At 48.9% G+C, this 17,792-nt stretch overlaps 1 protein-coding gene and 1 long non-coding RNA gene across 3 annotated transcripts in view; one reads left to right on the plus strand and one right to left on the minus strand.

The window, feature by feature from the left end:
- COLQ (collagen like tail subunit of asymmetric acetylcholinesterase) overlaps positions 1–17,792 on the plus strand; it is a 56,489-nt gene that overhangs the window by 12,951 nt on the left and 25,746 nt on the right. The window contains exons 1-4 of one of the 2 annotated variants that reach the window (XM_059387972.1): positions 6,988–7,063; positions 12,662–12,774; positions 13,932–14,033; positions 17,594–17,638. In XM_059387972.1, the coding sequence (XP_059243955.1) occupies positions 6,988–7,063; positions 12,662–12,774; positions 13,932–14,033; positions 17,594–17,638 (336 nt within the window). Of the gene's footprint in view, positions 1–6,987; positions 7,064–12,661; positions 12,775–13,931; positions 14,034–17,593; positions 17,639–17,792 lie in introns of those variants that run through there. The other variant, XM_059387973.1, reaches the window with a different exon arrangement.
- On the minus strand, positions 1,326–6,855 carry LOC132009972 (uncharacterized). Its single transcript, XR_009402113.1, has 3 exons — positions 6,793–6,855; positions 1,954–2,238; positions 1,326–1,411 (listed from the first exon to the last, which is right to left on the minus strand). It is a non-coding gene; the product is annotated as an uncharacterized LOC132009972 (long non-coding RNA).

A 17,792-nucleotide genomic window follows, 5' to 3' on the forward strand; every position in this document is an offset into this window, starting at 1 on the left:
ACCATGGAAGAATGAAGGTGTGGGAACATAGTGGCTAGAAACACAGGGTCTTTCCACTTGGACCCTGTTGTCAGTGGATGTTGGAAATAACCCACTCGTTAGGCCAATGGAGCTGGGGAGTTTTGTCTCTGACCTATGGCCAGATCTCCTGAATAACTCTACAAACTTGGCCTTCCTTGTCAAGCTGTAGCAGAAGATTTAATAGTGCTTGCTGCTTCATGCTGGACACTATAATCAAATTCAGAGCAGAGGCGCAGCCAGTCTTGGGGAGGTTTCTTGATGTTCCCTTGGCTCCTAATAACATTGTCTCCTCCTTCCATTCTGTTTACCACATGCCATTTTGTCAAATTAGAACTTGAACTCAAAAAAGCAGATGCCTTCTTTCAGATAAGGTCGAAAAATTCCCTTGTGGAAGGAAAGGGGGCTGGGTTTTCTCTTGAATCTTTGCACAATCCAAGGAGTCACCTTTGATATATGACTTACTATAAAATAATGCCAAATATGAGAAGATTTTCTTGCATCCATCTAACTAGGGCAGACCTTCCTCCTTGAGGTGTCCTTACTGGCAGGAGAGGGGGCAGAAGAGAACATGTCCTTCATGGGGATTCAGTTTCCTGCTCAAAGTCTCCTAATGAGTGGGTGCAGGCTTCTCCAGTCAATGCTGGTGCTCTAGCTCTGACCCACCCCCAGTCCTAACCCTTGTGGAGGTATCTTCTGGTTCTTCATTTCCTACTTAAAATTTTTTATTTTATTCTTTTTTATTATGAAAAATTTCAAACATTGAAATGAGTGGGAAAAATTATCCAGGAAATGCCAAAATGCCCACATTTTGGGCTGAATTATGTACCCCCCCAGATTCATATGTTGAAGCCCTAACCCCCAGGACCTCAGAATGTGACTGTATTTGGAGTTTGGGCCTTTAAATGGGGTGACTAAGGTTAAATGAGGCCATAAGGGTGGGCCCTAATCTGATCTGACTGGTGTCCTTAAGAGGAGATTTGGATACCTAGAGACACCGGGGATGCTCAGACAGAAGAAAGGCCATGTGAGGACATAGTTAGAAGGAGGTGGCCATCTGCCAGCCAAGGAGAGAGGCTTCCAAAGGAACCAAACTTCCCAACACCTTAATCTTGGACTTCTAGCTTCCAGAACTATGAAAAAAACTTTCTGTTGGCTAAGTCACCCTGGTACTTTGTTATGGCAGCCTTAGCAAACAAATACACCCACCAAATAGATGCTGCCATGATTATCATTTTGCTGTATTTACTCTCATATATCCCTTTGTCTTTCCTTCTTCTTTCCTTCCTCCTTCTCCTCCTCTTCTGTTTCTTCTCCTCTTCCTCCTTCTTCTCCTTCTTCTGGATGGATTTCAAAATGAGTTGCAGATTCATTGCTCACTTTGAAGAGTAAACTATTCAACAGAAAAGGCTGATGTTTGACTGAAGCCCACTAGCACACACCATTGATGCTTCTGCGGCCATAATGGGGGGGCAACTAGGATTGTCTATTCATGTGAGTCTATAAACCAGGAAACTAGGGCCCAAATGGGAAGGTTTGATTAGAAAGGCATGGAACAGGGTGTTGGTAAACTTCTCCAAGCCCAGCAGGCTGAGACAACACCTGCCATTTTTTTCTGAGCTTCCCGGATCATTCTGTCTGGCTGGAAGCTGGGGAGAGAGGTCACCACTTTGTGCTGGTAACAGAATCTCCAGAAGTCTCCAGTGTCAGACATCTGGATTCAGGCCTGGCCTCCTACCTACTGGCTGTGTATGACCATAGGTGCATCCTTAAATGAGGATGATAATACTATTTTGTATGGTTAATATGGGAATCAAAGAAGGATAGTGAATGCTCACAGAACAGTTCCCATTGTTGGTGTAATGTTATCTGCTATAATGAACAAGCACCAGCATTGTGGTGACTTCATCTAATCAAAATTTATTTTATGCTCACCTGCCAGTCCAGTGTGCCTGGTTGGGGGCAGCTCACCTCCATGTTGGCATTCAGGGATGCCAGTGCCTTCCATGTGTGCCTCCACCGTCCTCTAAGGTTTGAGTCCTCTGCACTCAGGCAGAACCATTTGTAAGCACGGTCACAGTCTTGTGCCCCCAGCTCTTTACACTCCAGGGGGCTGGGAAGTACAGCCACCTCTCAGGGACAGCTCTGGCCTCTGGAAGAAGGAGCCCGCATCTGGGGGAGTGCGAGCCTTCTCTGCACAGCCCCAACTCTGAGGAGGTCCTAGATGTAAAGTCAGTGGTGGGGAGTTAGAAGCCGAGTGAGCCTGCTAGCCAGGGTAGGGCCAGGTTGGAGGGAAACTTCCCTGCTCTACCAAGGCAGCAGTGAGAGAAGCAGGTGGGGCAGGAAGCATCTGCATGGAGAGCCATCCCTCAAGGACAGGGGAAGTTGGCCAACAAGAGGGCACCTTCTCACAGGGCTGTGTGAACTCTGACTCCAGTTCTGTATGCTCTGTGTGGCCTGGGTCAAGTGACAGTCCAATGAGGATAGTGCTGCTTCAAAGATTAAAAGCAGTGGTGCATGGAAGTGCAAGGTTGTCCTTGTTTCATGATGAGGATTTTGCTAAACCAGGGTCTACAAGTATGTAGCACAGGTGCCATGCCTTCCTCTGATCTCAGGGAGGCCAACACTATTAAGTCATAACCCTCTTTCCTCAGAGTCCTTCTTAACACAGTGTTACAGGAAATCTCTACTGATCAGTTCCCATTAGCAGATAGGTTGAAAACTCTTTGGCCTCCAGAGGCTAGACCTTGGGCTTACTCATTTTTATATCCATTATCTATATTCATTTCTCTATCCGTAGCAATACATCCATTGCTATATCCATAGCAAGGACTTGGCACATAGGAAGTGTCTGACAAATGGAGCAGAATGTGTTCCAGGGCTCTCTTGGAGGTGTTTACTTGTTGAGATGGTACGGAAGACTCTGTTCAAGACTGTTGCCCCAGATGGAAAGCCAGTCTCCCTTCTCTTCCCTTTGATGGGAAAGACATTGGACTCAATTCTGAATGCAGTAGGAACAAGTGGGGGTTTATAGCCAAGGAGCTATTTGGGGGGGAGGGCGTGGGTGGATAGAAAATTCCTAAGAGGAAACATCAGGGCTAGGGGGATTCTTGCTAAACCCAGTTAAGATAATTCTTGCTGAAGGGAGGCCAGGGTGCTAAGATATCAAGGGTAAGGGGGATTGAGGAACTTGATCATGTATCAAGGGTGGGGATTCATTCTCAGTGGACTTTGCTGGATTCTTGCTAAAACTGAACTCTTTAAGGACAGACACAGAAACCCAAGTTCAAGGCCTTGTTACGAACCTGAACAGGGGTGCCTGGGTGGCTCAGTGGGTCAAGCCTCTGCCTTCAGCTCGGGTCATGATCTCAGGGTCCTGGAATTGAGCCCCGCATCGGGCTCTCTGCTCGGTGGGGAGCCTGCTTCCCCCCCCCCCCCCCTGCCTTTCTGCCTTCTTGTGATCTCTCTCTCTCCTCTCTCTCTCTCTCTCTCTCTCTCTGTTAAATAAATAAATAAAATCTTTAAAAAAAAAAAAAAAAGAACAAAGTTTGGATAAGGAGAGAGTCTTTGTCCATGGAAAGGTAGAACCCATATCGTCCAGTGTACTTCTCTGCCCATCCAGGTTTGGGGATGGGACAGCAGACTTGAGCTACCCTGGGGCTGGTGGGATCCTAGGCTGTGCCTTTAAACATTCAGGAGTTTTTGCCTCACACAGGGGACTCTGGGTCCTTGGGGAGGATGCTGAATTATCCAGGCTTCAGGATCTCTCTGTGCAGCAGGGGTGAGAGACACAGGGCAGTGGGGGAGACACACAGAGGACTCTGCTCTGGTCCAAGACAGCGGGGAACAGGCATGTGGCAGCAGGGGGACAAGAACTTCTGGATCAGCGCCCAGGGAGGCGGCATTCCAGAAGTGGACTTCTGGCCTGGTTGATAAATACCAGAGCTGCAATTAAGACAAAATACTGTGAATATGACACCTGCTGACAGCTGCAGGAAGGCCCCGGAAACCTTTTTTATGAATTGGATTTTGCAGGCCATTCTGCTGGGGTAAGCTGGTGCCTGGGCCAAGGAACCAGAGGGAACTCGGCAGGCCGGCTGCCTAGAGGGCACGGGATGGCTCACTGGGGGAGAAGGGGAAAGAATGATCTTCCATTCCTGTCCAGGGCCCTGTGAAGGACCATTTAAGTCTCAGAAATCATAGCCTTTCAGAGACTGCTTGGCAAGGGCTTAGAGCTCATCTGGGCCAATTGCTCTCATTTTATATTTGGGGGAACCAAGGCCCAGAGGGGAAATGAATTGTCTAAGGTCACACAGCAAGTTACTAGACTCACTAGGGTTGGAGGCCAGGATTCCAAATCCTAGGCTGGCATGCTTGGCTGCAGACCAGTTTATAGTAGTCAAGCATACATCTAGGCATTTGATTCTAGGAGATTCAGCTCTTAGTGCTTGGAGAGACAGAGACAAAGAATGAGACAGAGTCAGAGACATAAAGACAAAGAATGAGATGGAGTCAGAGACATAGAGAGAAAGAATGAGACAGCAAAGAGAGTTGTAGGAGGAGAGCAACATGGAAGAGACAGAAAGAGACATTCATGGGCCTGAGTCGTCAGGTTCAAAATAGAGATTCGAACAGCAGCGTACTGGACAGGACCTCAAGGACCATCTAGGCCAGTCTCCTTCATTTTTACAATAATCAAAGTGCAGCTGAGTGGTTTACATGTGTAAACCATTTTAGGAACAGTTTGACATTGAATGGTAAAAAGGAAATGCCTTTGATTCTAAAAAGTGGCAAAACTTCCATCTCCAAGGGTTTTTGAATGGGATTTGAAAAATGAAGCCCTGTGGGAATATGACCCAGCACAGGGACATTTGGGTATATGTGGTGCCACTGCTTTTTCAACAACAGTCTGGGATTTAGGACTGAGCACTCCATGCCCTCCATGCTTTCTCTGATGTCTTAGACTTTGTGTTTCTGAGAACAGAGGGAAATGCTCTAGGACAGAACCTAAACCCTCTCCTCCCTTACTCTTTTCATCTTGGTACCAACAAATCTTCTCTGCTTTCAGAGTTCAGCTCACTTCTTCCAGGAAGCTTTCTCTGATTTTTACTTATATCCCTCCTCCAACTGGTACCCATCACTTCCTTCCAGACATCCCCAGCCCTCTGTTAGCCACTTCTCTTTTTCAAAGAGAAGTAGTTATCTCTGAAAATGTTAATTAAAGAGCCCCTATTCTATTCCAGGAACTCTGAAATCCTTAGCTCTCATCCTCACAATAAACTACCAAGGTGGGTTTTGCTTTACCCATTTTACAGATAAGAAGACTGATGGGCACCTAGGTGTCTCAGTCATTTAGGCATCTGCCTTCTGCTCAGGTCATGATCCTGGGGTCCTGGGATTGAGTCCCATGTCAGGGTCCCTGCTCAATGGGGAGCCTTATTCTCCGTCTGCCTCTGTCCCTTCCCCTTGCTCCCAACCTGTGCTCTCTCTCCCTCATTCTCTCTCTCAAATAAATAAATAAAATTTAAAAAGAAAAGAAAAAGAAAATTGAGGCTGAGAGAGAGTGAAAAACTTCCTCAAGGTTATGGACCTAGTAAGTGGCAGCCTGGAGTTACCCAGGCTGGAGTTACCCAGGGGCCTATATTCTTTCCATGACACGGAATGACAGGAACCATCTAGTGGTTGAGTCTTGCATATATTTGGCATTCAATGTGTGCTTCTGAATGAATGAAACAGTAAAGGATTGAATGCACACAAGGAATAGCCTTTCTTCAGAAGGCTATAGCTCAGGGGCTTGCCACCTACAGCCTGCAGGCCAAATCCAGCCGGCTTCCTGTTTTTGTAAGTACAAATTTAGTAGACACAACCACATTCCTTTATTGTGTTTGGTTGCTTTCATATATAATAGTAGAGTTATGTTGTATCAGAGACCATGCAGCCCACAGAGCCTAAAATATTTGTTACCTGGCCCTTTCCAGAAAAAGTCTTTTGACTCCTGCAGAAGCTCAGATTTTTACTAGAATTGTGTATGTGTGTGTGTGTGTGTGTGTGTGTGTGCGCGCGCGCGCGCGCGTGTATGCATGCGCACACATGCTTGTACACTGGGTATGTCTATAAAGTTACCAGACAGATTCCACATGTATCTGGTACATGCCACTTCATTATTTTACACACCGGCTTCATCTAAAAAGGTGTGCTCCACCCTTTTGAAATTATATATATATAGATACACACATATAAATACATATTGATTATATATTAACTAGAATCATATTATTTATATATTTATATATATTAATTATACATTTAAAATAATTATGTCATTAATATAATAATATATTTATGTATATAATAAAATATATATCATGTATATGAAATACAAATTTCAAATATATGTATTTGAAATTTGTATAATTTTAAAAGTTAAGTTTAGCTTGCTGGCAGCACCTTGGCACAGACATGATGCGAGCCAAGACCCTGATATCAGAGGTCTTCCCTGAAGTAGAGGAGGGCAGATTCCCCCAGAGCAGTCGCAGTGGGGGTGGACTTTGAGGCTTGCCAGAACAGTATTGACAGGAGCAGTTTCTGGCTAAATGAAAAGCAGCCTTTTAGACGGGGGACACTCCCATTTCCTCTTGGCTGGCAGGGGTGATCAGGATTCTGGGCTCCCAACCTCACCTCCTTCCCTGGGATAGGGGCACTCTTCCTCCCCCTAGGGGCCCCCCTCCCCCACACCACCAGTGCACTCTCTTGTGAAGCCAGAGCCCTGCCTACCTGTTCCTGCTCTCGGGAGCCGGAGCCGTGGACTGGCCTCTGGACCCCTGGCATCTGGGCCAGAAGCAACACCAAAGCAGGGATTGGCTGATTCCCACCCCAAATGCCCAGCTGGGAGTGCTCGGAGGCGTGACAAATTTCAGCCTGTCGCCAGCGTGTGTTCCCTGGCCAGTCCCTCCTTGGGCCTTGCCCACAATGACCGGTCTATCACTCAGCCTCACTCACCTGCTCACCGTCTCAGGACTGCTCCTTTCCTCAGCTTACTGCTTGGGTGAGTTGTGTGTGTGTGTGTGTGTGTGTGTTGTATGCCTGCATATGTGATGTGTGCGTGGTTTTAGAAAAAAGGCTTGAGAAGCAGGTTTGTTCTGGGTGCTTTTAGCCTTCTTAAAGTCTTAAACTTCTCGACCACTGCTAGAATTGCTCATAAAGGGGTTTGATGGTGGAGTTGGTGGGGACCTTGATATACACACTCATGTGTGTACATGTGTGTGTGCCCCTCTTGTGACCTTAACCTTGAGGCTGCAGCTGCTGCTTCTTTGGCTTTGAAGTAACATCACATACTGTGGTCTGGGCCAGCCACGGTATTGGGTGGCTGAAACATTGTCCATTATTCTCCAGGCTGATGGCTTGGGTCATGTGGTTACTGCTCCAGAGACAGTCACCACCAAACTGCCAGATCATCTCCTCTGCAGGCGGTGCCTTCATCTGCTCCCCATGCCCACACAGGGCCCACTTGCAAGAGGGCAAATGCTTACTGTGGTCTTTCAGAGACATTCAAGTACCTTCAACTTTTAGCATCAGAATTTGCATTTCAAGGTGTGTGGGATATGGGAGTGGGGGTTGGAGGAAACGCTTGGTAGGGTGTAGCCTTCTCTGGAATCAGTGAGTCAGGAAAAACTTCGGGCAAACTAAAGCCAGTTATCTTGAGAACTTCACTGCAGTGGAGACATCCGGCTCATGGTCAGGACACTCGGTGCCACTTGGAGCACGTGCTATTCACCTCTTCTCTCTTCTCATCCTTCTGGTGCAAGTTCTAACAAGGAGGGAAAGGCCCCAGAGTGGGAGGAGGTAGAAGGAAGAAGTTGGGGACAAAGTGCAGAATAGTTAGCAGACGGCTGCACCTAGAATTTTCCTACCCTACAAAGGCAAGAGGCTTAGGTGATTTGGGTGGCTTCTCGACACACATTTGCTTGATTGGGCAGGGTGTGGGCAATGCAAAAATGGGAGGCAGAAACAGAAAGGCTGTCTCTTATACTCTATGGGGGTGCTGGTCTCGTGAGTGGGAGGTGCAGGCAGACAGAGTGGTGATCCTGGTGTCGTGTGCACGAAAACAGAATGTGGAGATGGTTTGGGCCAAACTCCTTGGGGTGTAGGTAAGGAACCTGTGTCTCAGAAATGAGTCGTAACTGGTCAGAGGGTCACTTGTCCCCAGACTCATACTCTTTGATCCAAGTTCCTGTATTTCCAGGAGTTTTAAGTCCAAGTGAACTACACTTTCCAAGTGCCCCAGAGTCAAGTGGGTATTGAGGCAAAGGGCAACGGTGGCATCTACAATGGTCCACAAAACAGAAATGAAAACAAAAATCCAACATTCACCACAGGTCTGCATTAAACCCAGCCTTATTTCTTTAAGCATCTTTAAGTGAGGGCAAGTGGTCCTGAAATTCCTCGGGAGTTGGCATTTCCAAGGCAGCTGCCTGGGCCTGAGCCATGCGGCACACCCAGGCTCCTGCTGGCCCCGTGTTCATGCATATGTGGTTGTTTCCATTACCACAGAGCCCGCTGGGGCTTTTCCAAGCTGGACCCTGGGCTTAGACATGATTCCATGGAGGCAGCCTAGTCCTGAGTGAGACCTGCAGGCCACTCGGATGGCACCAAAATAGACATGTGAAGTCCTGGCTTAGTTGACAGGAGCTGTTCCCGAACACATCCACCTGATGGAAATACTCTGAGCTGGAATGAGCCGTAAATAAACTAGACTGTGCTAAAAACAAACATCTCCAGGGAGTTGGTGGGGGGGTGGGCAGAAATAGATGCTCTTCACCTGCTGAAAGTGAAGTCAAGGTCAAGGGGGAAAGGGCGAGGAGGGATGGGGAGAGGTGACCAGTGCAGATGCCTCGGCGGGAAAAGCAACGGATAACTTGCATTCACCAAAGAGTTCTCCAGTTTCCAGGAAGAAAGAAGAGAATGGCTTTAAATGATTCGGGACCTCTCATCCATGGAAGACCACAGAGAATGTGGGGTAAAGGGAGGCCATATATGGTCTGGAAAGATGAATGGTGCACATTAGCCATGTGAATGCCAGCCTTTCAGGTGCTCCTGGCGGGCAGAGCCTTTGCAGAGAACCACAGCCTCAGACCTTAGCTGTCTGCTGAGGCCAAAGAGCAGCGAAGGAGAAAGTGCCACTGGGGGCCATTGAGAGGGTTCTGGCCACCTTCACCACCCGTCCAGGGATGCGCAATGGAAGCTGCCTATCCCAGCTTACTCAACATGCCAGGAAAGGCACTTAAAGGAATTTGAAGAGGGGTGTGATTGACATTGACGTCGAGTTTTATAACAATGTAGCTGTTGTATTTTTCCCCCTAGGAGAGAGAAAGCAGCCCATGACAGTTAGAACCGATCTGCCGCTCACCACTAGGCCATGGTATTTTGTTGAATGAAAGTAGTTTCATAGAACAGCATCAGACAAAGGTCAGTCTGGGGCGGTGATGACCCAAGTTAAAAACAAGGCCACTGTGTCACCGTATCAGACCACCATCCAACCAGAAAAATGGCCAGCCATCCTTTTGTCCTTGCTAATATGAGTGAATACTGCTGCTTTACTACCCACAGCTTCGGTCTCCCTGTGCTCTTCTCTTTTTCTGGATAAGAATCAAGGTAGTCACATACTAACTCTCGCTTCCCAACTGCATCCAGTCCAGAGCGAAGGCAGACTTGGCTTCCTCGAGAGTCACTCCCAGCATCACCTAGTGAATGCCCAACTCCCAGGACAAATCCTTTCTAACACCTTCTTAGGAGATGCCGCACAGTCCCCTGGGGTGCGTCCTCCCTCAAATGAGTCAGTAGGGCCAGTTTTGTGCAACTACACATGTCCTCCTGATGGTGTTGGGTTGGAAGCCCTCGATACTATATATTTCAAGTAGTTGTTATGGGAGCCCCTTGCCTTCTTCTAAGCTCCTGACTTGTATTTCCACCCACATGTGGAAGAGTGTGGAGATCAAGAGGAAGAACCCTAGAAACAGGCTGCCGGTTGTATGACCTTGGGCAAGTTGCTTCACCTCCTAGCCTCAGTCAACTGATCTGTAAAGTGGGGATGTTGACAATAGCATTAACTCTCAGGGTTGCTGTGAATTTGCACTGAAGTAAGTATGTGAAGCACTTACTTCATTGGTGCCTAAGCAAGCATGTAATAAGTATTTGGGTTTTTGAAAAGTTATTATTATGAATTCAGCAAGCATTTGTGGAATACCTAGTATATGTCAGGTACTGTGCTAGAACCTGGGGATTAAAAACTGGCTCCCATCCTCTCAGAAAGCACTGTAGTGAGGGAGAGACAAGGAACTGTTTCATTCCACAGGTAAGAGTGAACATGGGGGTAAACCCAGAGAAAAACATGGCAGAACTCTCAACCTTGGCCTGGGAAGTCAAGGAAAGCTTCCTGGTGGAGGCAGCACCTGACAGTTCTTGATGAATGAGTAAGAGTCTCCAGGATTAGGCTAGGTCTGGGTGCCGGGGATGAGTGGGATATGAGCAGAAGGGCCTTGGCAGCCATTCCAGCTCCACAGGCCTTGCTGTTTGCGGGTCAGGAGCACCAGTCAGGTGTCTTTCTGCAACCCCACCCCCCCACCTCCCCACTCACCACAGCCTGGTCCAGGCCTGGCAAAGCATGTGCTTCAATGAACAAATGTCTAACACCAAATCTGACAGCTTTCCCCACAAACCAGTGCCTCCTCTGACGTTTCCATCTCCCACTCTGATCACTGTGGTCCCAGGTCCCTGCAACCTCGAAACCATCCTTGACTCTCCCTCCTCTTGTGCTTCTGTGACACACTGCCCCACCTTCTGTGTCTTCCTCCTCAGTAATGTTTGCATCCGTCCCTTCCTTTTTGTCCTCACTGCTTCCCTGGCCCGGCCACGCTACCCCCACCTCTGGCTGTTGCAAGACTGTATTGATTGTTTAAATTGTGTGTGTTTGTTATATTTTTTTATGAATTTCATTTCAGGACAATGAAAGGGTCTTCACCAAATATTTCTTACAAAGGAGGCACTGGGGTAGGGAGGGCCGAGGGCCACTGGCACAGGCTCGTGGAATGCTCCTCCCCTGGGGAGTGAGTGTGGGGGATGCGCATGGAGCAGCCATTCCTCAGGAGCACCCACTAGCTGCCTGATGTCCATAGCCAGATCCTGGAGCCCAGGGTGAAAACAGGAGGCAAGCATGGGCCCCAAAGAGACAAGACTGAAACTGGGTTCAGGCCGAGAGAAATGTGGTAAAGTGACCTGCCTGTTTCTGTGAGACCAGAGGTTCGATGAAGGGGGGGGAGGTGAGGGTACCATCATGACACCTAGACTGAGAACTGTAAGGTGACAGCCGGTGGCAATTATGGGCATTACTGCTGTGAATATTCTAGTACATGTGTTTCAGTGAACATATACCCACTTATCTGTTGGTAAATACCTAGGAGTGACATTGCTGGGCTGTTGGGGATACCTGTATCCAGAAGACAATACCAAGCAGTTTTCTAAGGAGGTTGAACCAACTTACACTCCCCTTGGCCAATGTATGAGTTCTGTTTGTTCCACGGTCTTGCCAACATTTGTTATTTTCTGTCATTTTCAGTTTAGCCATTCTGGTGGGGTATGTAGTAGCTACCAGCCTGATGTTCGGCAGCTGTGGACTGGATAAGTAGATGGTGGTGTAGTCACACGGTGGAACTCTAGTCCGCATCAACAGCCACAAGCAGCAAACGAATGACCCCCGCAAACATTATGTTGAGTAAAAGAAACCAAACACAGGAGTTCATATTGTCTGATTCCCTTTATAAAAAGTTCCAGAGTAGACACAGTGGCTCCCTGGGGTTAGAAGTCAGGATGCTGAAGAGGGAGGAGCGCAGAGATCAGGCAGGAGCTGATGGGGCTTGTGGATGCTGGGGAGTGATTGTATGTTTTGATCTGGGGATGTGTTTCAGCTGTGTTCCTTTGCAGGTGTCTGTGGGGCTGTAGACTCATAGCCTGCATCCTTTCTGTAAGGTATACTTCAACACTGAGCATACACTAGCATTGAACAAGGGCAGGACCCCACGTTCCATAAAGCTCTGAGGGCCCAGGGCCCTCCTTTCCTCTCCTCACACCCATGTATTGAGTCACTAGACTGTAAACTCTTTAGTCCCCATGTGACACCAACTGTGTGTGTCTAGAGTCAAATAGATGTTTTAAGTCAGGGCTCCGGGTCTCTTATAATCAACAGCACCTCGAGCCCTGGCAGCCGGCTCCCTGACCAATTCCCTCTGAGCCCACTGTCGAGATAATTACCAATCACTTCCTTCTCCTTAGCTGTTAGAAGTGGATCTAAGTCTGAACTTTGCCTTCCTTGTCACATCTACAAAATGACAAGTCCGTCCCTGAAGAGGGAGAAACAGGCTTCTAATGGTCACAGGGTCCATACCATCTGCTTGTTTATTAACCACCCCCATTCAGCGAAGGCTGGGGAGGGTTCCATCAAGTAGCAAACAGAAGGTGTGCTCACAGCTAGCGGGTTAGAAATCGGATTCAAAAATCTGGTGTGCCACCTGGATCTCTCCAGGGTCCCGTGGGCATGACAGAGGCCCCAGCAGTGCCCCCACACTAATGAGCAGCAGTTTTCTCTGCACAGCTCTTCCCGGCCTGGATCAGAAGAAGCGTGGTGGCCACAGAGCATGCTGCCTCCTGACGCCCCCTCCTCCACCACTCTTCCCACCACCTTTCTTCAGAGGGGGCCGAAGTCTGGTGAGTACCGTAGGACTCACAAGGAAACAGAAATGCAGGCTCCCTAGTGCCCTCTGCACAGCCCCTCCTGTCCCCCCACTAGAGGTGAGCGACCTCCAGAGAATTCTTGAGGGATCCAACCCTTCACTCTCACGCAGCAGGCTGACCCCTGGGATGGGCATTTTGCAGTTTCTGGTGTGTGTCCCTTCTCCCACTGTCTTAAATAAGTTATGGAGGGAGATTCTTCTCAGTGGGAAATTGGATTTGGCACAGTGTCCTGTCTTCCTGAGACCAATGAGGTAAATTTAGAACTTTTGAGGCTTCTTTCAGCTGCTCAGATACAGAATTTCTCCTTTCTTCCCAAGTGCTTATGAAATTCCTTTCCACTGCTCATATTGAATGTAGGCTGTTTCTGTGAGGGGACATGAGAAATGGTCCCTCGATAGCCATACTGAGGTGTGAGAGGGAACAGAATTTGGGAAGAGGGAAAGAGCAGGATTTGGGAAGCTGAGCTAGAAGACAGCGGGCCAGGATATCCTAAGGACTTGGGATTCTCAGATTTTTCCAGAAATTCTAAGATCTGTACTGCCCAGTGCAGAAGCCACTAGCCATATGTGACTTAAACACTTTTAATGCAGTTCGTTCCAGTTGGAATGTGCTGTCCATATATAATACACACTGAATTTTGAAGACTTAGTATGAAAAAAGAATGTGAAATGACTCAGTAATTTTTAAATATCGAATGTATGTTGAAATGATAATATTTGGGGCATACTGGGTTAAATATATTATTGAAATTAATTTCACTTCTTTCTTTTTACCTTTCTTTATGTGGCTACCAGAAACTTTAAAAACTTATATATGTGGCTTGCACTGGTGGCTTGCCTTATATTTCTGTCAGACAGTGCTGTCCTAGACATTGGATAAGGGCCCCTGAAAATGAGCTTTCTAACTCCATCCAAAGTGGCTATTTTATCTCTATAATCCATTCAAGCCAGGTATGTCTCAAGAGAGAACAGGAACTTGGGGCCCAGAAGGTCTTCTTGGGACACCCTTTGGGGTATCAGGGAACCACCAGCCTTAAGGACTGGACTGGGGAGCAGGTCTGTGTCCAGGGTGGTCACCCTTCTTCTGTCCCCCAAGTCTGACCTATCACCATGTGTTGCTTTGCATGGAAGCTTCTCTCCCCAGACATGAAGAATCTTATCCTGGAACTGGAGACTATGCCGTCCTCATGTGCACAAGGATCGCTCGGCTCCCCTGGGCCGCCTGGCCCCCAGGTTGGTGCATTCCACCAGATCCTTTCCTGCTGTCTTCTGTTCAGAGCAGGGAAGCCCGCTGGAAAGAGTCTCTTGGCACTGCCCCTTTTAAAGGCACTGTTTTGCCTTCTCTCTCTCTCTTTTAGAAGATTTTATTTATTTATTTATTTGTCAGAGAGAGAGAGAGAACACAAGCAGGGGGAGTGGCAGGCAGAGGGAGAAAAAAGCTCACTGCTCAGCAGGACCCTGGGAACATGACCTGCGGCGAAGGCAGACGCCTAACCGACTGAGCCACCCAGACGCCCTTGTTTTTCCTTCTCTAGCTCCCCTCCAGCTCCAGGGCCATGTGGATAGCACACTGGCTTCTCCTCTCTGGGTGTATTCTGGCCTCACAGCCTCGATCTCCTCCTCTCTGCAATGGGGATAACAATTATCCCTGCAGTACTAGATTTTGGTGGTGGTGAGGGTCCAAGTGAGCGGCCGCCTACATGGATGTGATGGTTACTGTAATTACCATCAAACACTTGGTTATCCCTTCTGTGACCATTGACCTTTGCCAGTAGCCTGAGAAGTGCCTGCGTTTGGTGTGGGAAAGTGGAGGTGATGGGGAACTCATTACCCTGAGCTTCATTTGGCGCCCAGATTTGACAGCCAGGCAGCCCACCGCTCCCCACTGAAGCTAAAGGAAGTGTGAGGAACAGGCACAATGTTAGAAAGGATTTTCTAGGCAAACAGGAGTACCCTCCAGAGACCCTGTCTCACAGACCCTGGCTCTTCTGACCTACCTGGGAGCAGGCGTCCGTCAAGAAGGAACACCCCCTGGCTGGGGCTTACAGCCTGCCATGGGATCGGAAAGAGGGTCCAAGCAGCAGTCAGTTGCCCAGGTGCCTTCTGAATTCTGTCACCCCTTATTGCATCACCCCTTCCTTCCTTCCTGTGGCTTCCCATCATGGAACACTAAGCACCAAACTCCTCACCCTGGGTCCCAGAGCCTCCCGCCCCCCGGACGACCCTGCCTGTATCTCCTGCATCAGCTCAGACCACCAACATTGCCCAACTGACGTGCATCTCCTGGGTCCTGATGCATGTCGAGCTCGTTCCAGCCTTAGCGTCTTTGTGCTTGTGGCCCTGGCTGTGTGGAATGTTCTTCCTTATTTTTACCTTAGAGACGCCTTCCTCAACCACCCAGTCTGGAGTAGACTTCCCCATCCCTGTCCGTCCCGATGGCTTGTTGCAATTCTCTGCATCATTTTCTCATCTTGATATAGTGTTCTCATTGGTTTTGTTATTGTCCTTGGCCTCTTTGGTTTTCCCTTTGTAAAATACAAGCTCTCTGGCAAGGACTGACCAACTGTGGCCTACAGGTCTGGTAGCCGTCTGTTTTTGTAATCAAAGCTGTACCGTCTCGGGGTGCCTTTGTGCCGCCAGGGCAGAGGTAAGTGGTTGTGACAGAGATACCGTATCTGAGGCAGAGTCTATGAAATTTGCTATCTGCCTATTAACAGAGACAGTTGGCCCATCCCTGGTCTTGAGAGCAAGGACATCACCTGTCTTGTTCACACGTTGTGCCCAACTCACACCAGGGCACAGGTTGTCGTAAGCTTACCATAAACATTTGTCAAATGCAACATAAACAGGACTTTGGACCCAGTATTGGCCAGAGGCTGCCACAGAGGGGCTGGGAAGTTTGCAGAAAGGCAGGATGGGCCCCCTGAGAGGCATCTCTGCCGTGGGTCTCCATCTTCTTCATCTGGCAAACTCCACCTGTCTCAGTGAGTGAGGACCACAGGGGATGGGAACGAAAGGGAGATTCTTTGCTCACTTCACACCAGGAGCTCACCAGCCCCGCTTGCACATCTGGACCCGCGCAATCCCTTTGTGTCCTGCGGAGAATGTGCTGCCCAGATGGGGCGGCGGGGGCTGGATTTGTAGCCCCCTCTGTTGCCTTAGAACACAGCCTAAAATGCTGTTCCCAAGTAAAGTGAGATCTGTGGACCAGATGCATTGGCATCATCTGGGAGCTTCACACACACACACCCCCTTCATGCACACACCCCTACTATCAGAATCTGCATTTTAACAAGACCCCCTATTGAATTTTCTGCACATCACAGCTTGAGAAGCTCTGAGCTAGAGCACAATGGCCTGATAATAAGAAATGAGGGAATGGAAGAGTATTCACTCATCCTGCCTGGCAAGGGCATGGTCCTGGGGCCCTCTGTCACCCTGGGCTCCCGGGCTTTGGAGGAGCAGGGAACCTCTGCCCCGCGGAGCCACACTTTCTGGAAACACTGGTGCCCCCCACCAGGCTTTGATCCTTGAGGATTCGTATACGCTGCACTAGCCACCCAGGCTAGCCCACACCAGCTCTGAAGTAAAGGGGTGCAGCACCTAGGGCCAGATGGGGGGGCCGGTGCAGTCCTCAGTGGGTCCCTGGGTTGGGGGGCTGGGGAGGGAGGGTGGTGAGATCACCCTCCCAGGAAGCCATCTTTCCACACAAGGATGCCCAGACCAGGAGGAGTGGGGAGAGAGAGAAGGAGGGAGGAGGGAAAGGTTGAAAGAAGTGGTGAGATGGGGGAGGGGAGGGAGAGAAGGGGAAGAGTAAGAAAGGAAAGGAAATAGCTCTCCCTATTTCCCTCCTTTCCCCCAGACAGGAGAATAAATCAAGACGGTGGTTCCCAAACTTCTCTATTCATTCGAATCCCCTGGGAACCTCAAAAATCCCTGATGTCTGTGCCCCTCTCCTTGCAATTGTGATGGAATTGATCTGGGGTGTGCCCTGGCCTTTGGGATTTTCAAAAGATCCTCAGGGAGTCTCATGTGATAGGTGTGGGAGCTGCTGAAGGGGCTGTTTGGTATTTGCACAAGTCTCATAGGAATCAGATTTCAAACAGGCTTTGCGCTAGGCGTGTCCACCTGTAGATCTTGGGGATGAAGTAGTGACTGGCTGGGAGTTGATGGATGTCCTCTCTGCTCTACTAGGGAATTTGGAAAGCAGTTAGCGAGCTGAGCATTTCATAGACCGTGTGAGCACAAAGGAGCTGCATTCTGGCTGGAAGTGTGCCAAGCTTAGTGTAGTGGGTGCTAGAACCCCTGAGCTGGAATCAGCCGCACTCCTGTGGCTGGGCAGTGGGACAAAAATGCACCATCGCCCACGTTCTTAACATCTCAAGGAAGGCTTTCGCTGCACCTGGTGCCCAGAGAGCCAGCACAGGAATCTCTAAGTTGGCTGCTCCTGTGTGCAAAGCAGAATGTAGCCTTTATCAGGGCCCCAGGGAAAGTTGGTCAAAGCAGCTAAAAAGATAAGAGAGGTGGTGAAGCCTCGTGCTTTCAGCAAACAGCATTTCTTTAGTTGTAACCATGGCACCACTGGAAACGTAGCTCAGAGAAAGCTAGAAGATGACAGGGAGACTGGGTTGGAGGACACAAGAGGGTCCTTCATGGGGTCCTTGGAGCCCTTGAGTCTGCCAGGAAACCAAACTGCTGGAGGATTCCAGTGCACTAAGGGCCTCCCTCCCAGCCCTGCCTCCCTCACCCACTGTCCTTATTTCTTTCTTTCATTTCTTGTCTTGATGATATAGGGTCCACCGGGACTTCCTGGCAAGATAGGACCAAAGGGAGAAAAGGTATGAGCCACCATTTTCTTCAGTCCACCTCTCCTTGGTAATTCCAGCCTGTATCCTGGGGATGCCACTGAGAATTTTCTGGTTGAGATTTCAAAGCATGTGCTAATTCTGCCTTAGTGCATGAGGAGGGGCTCCATAATGATGGGGCTGCTGC

The sequence above is a fragment of the Mustela nigripes genome, chromosome 2, assembly GCF_022355385.1.
Source record: "Mustela nigripes isolate SB6536 chromosome 2, MUSNIG.SB6536, whole genome shotgun sequence".
Lineage (NCBI taxonomy): Eukaryota > Metazoa > Chordata > Mammalia > Carnivora > Mustelidae > Mustela > Mustela nigripes.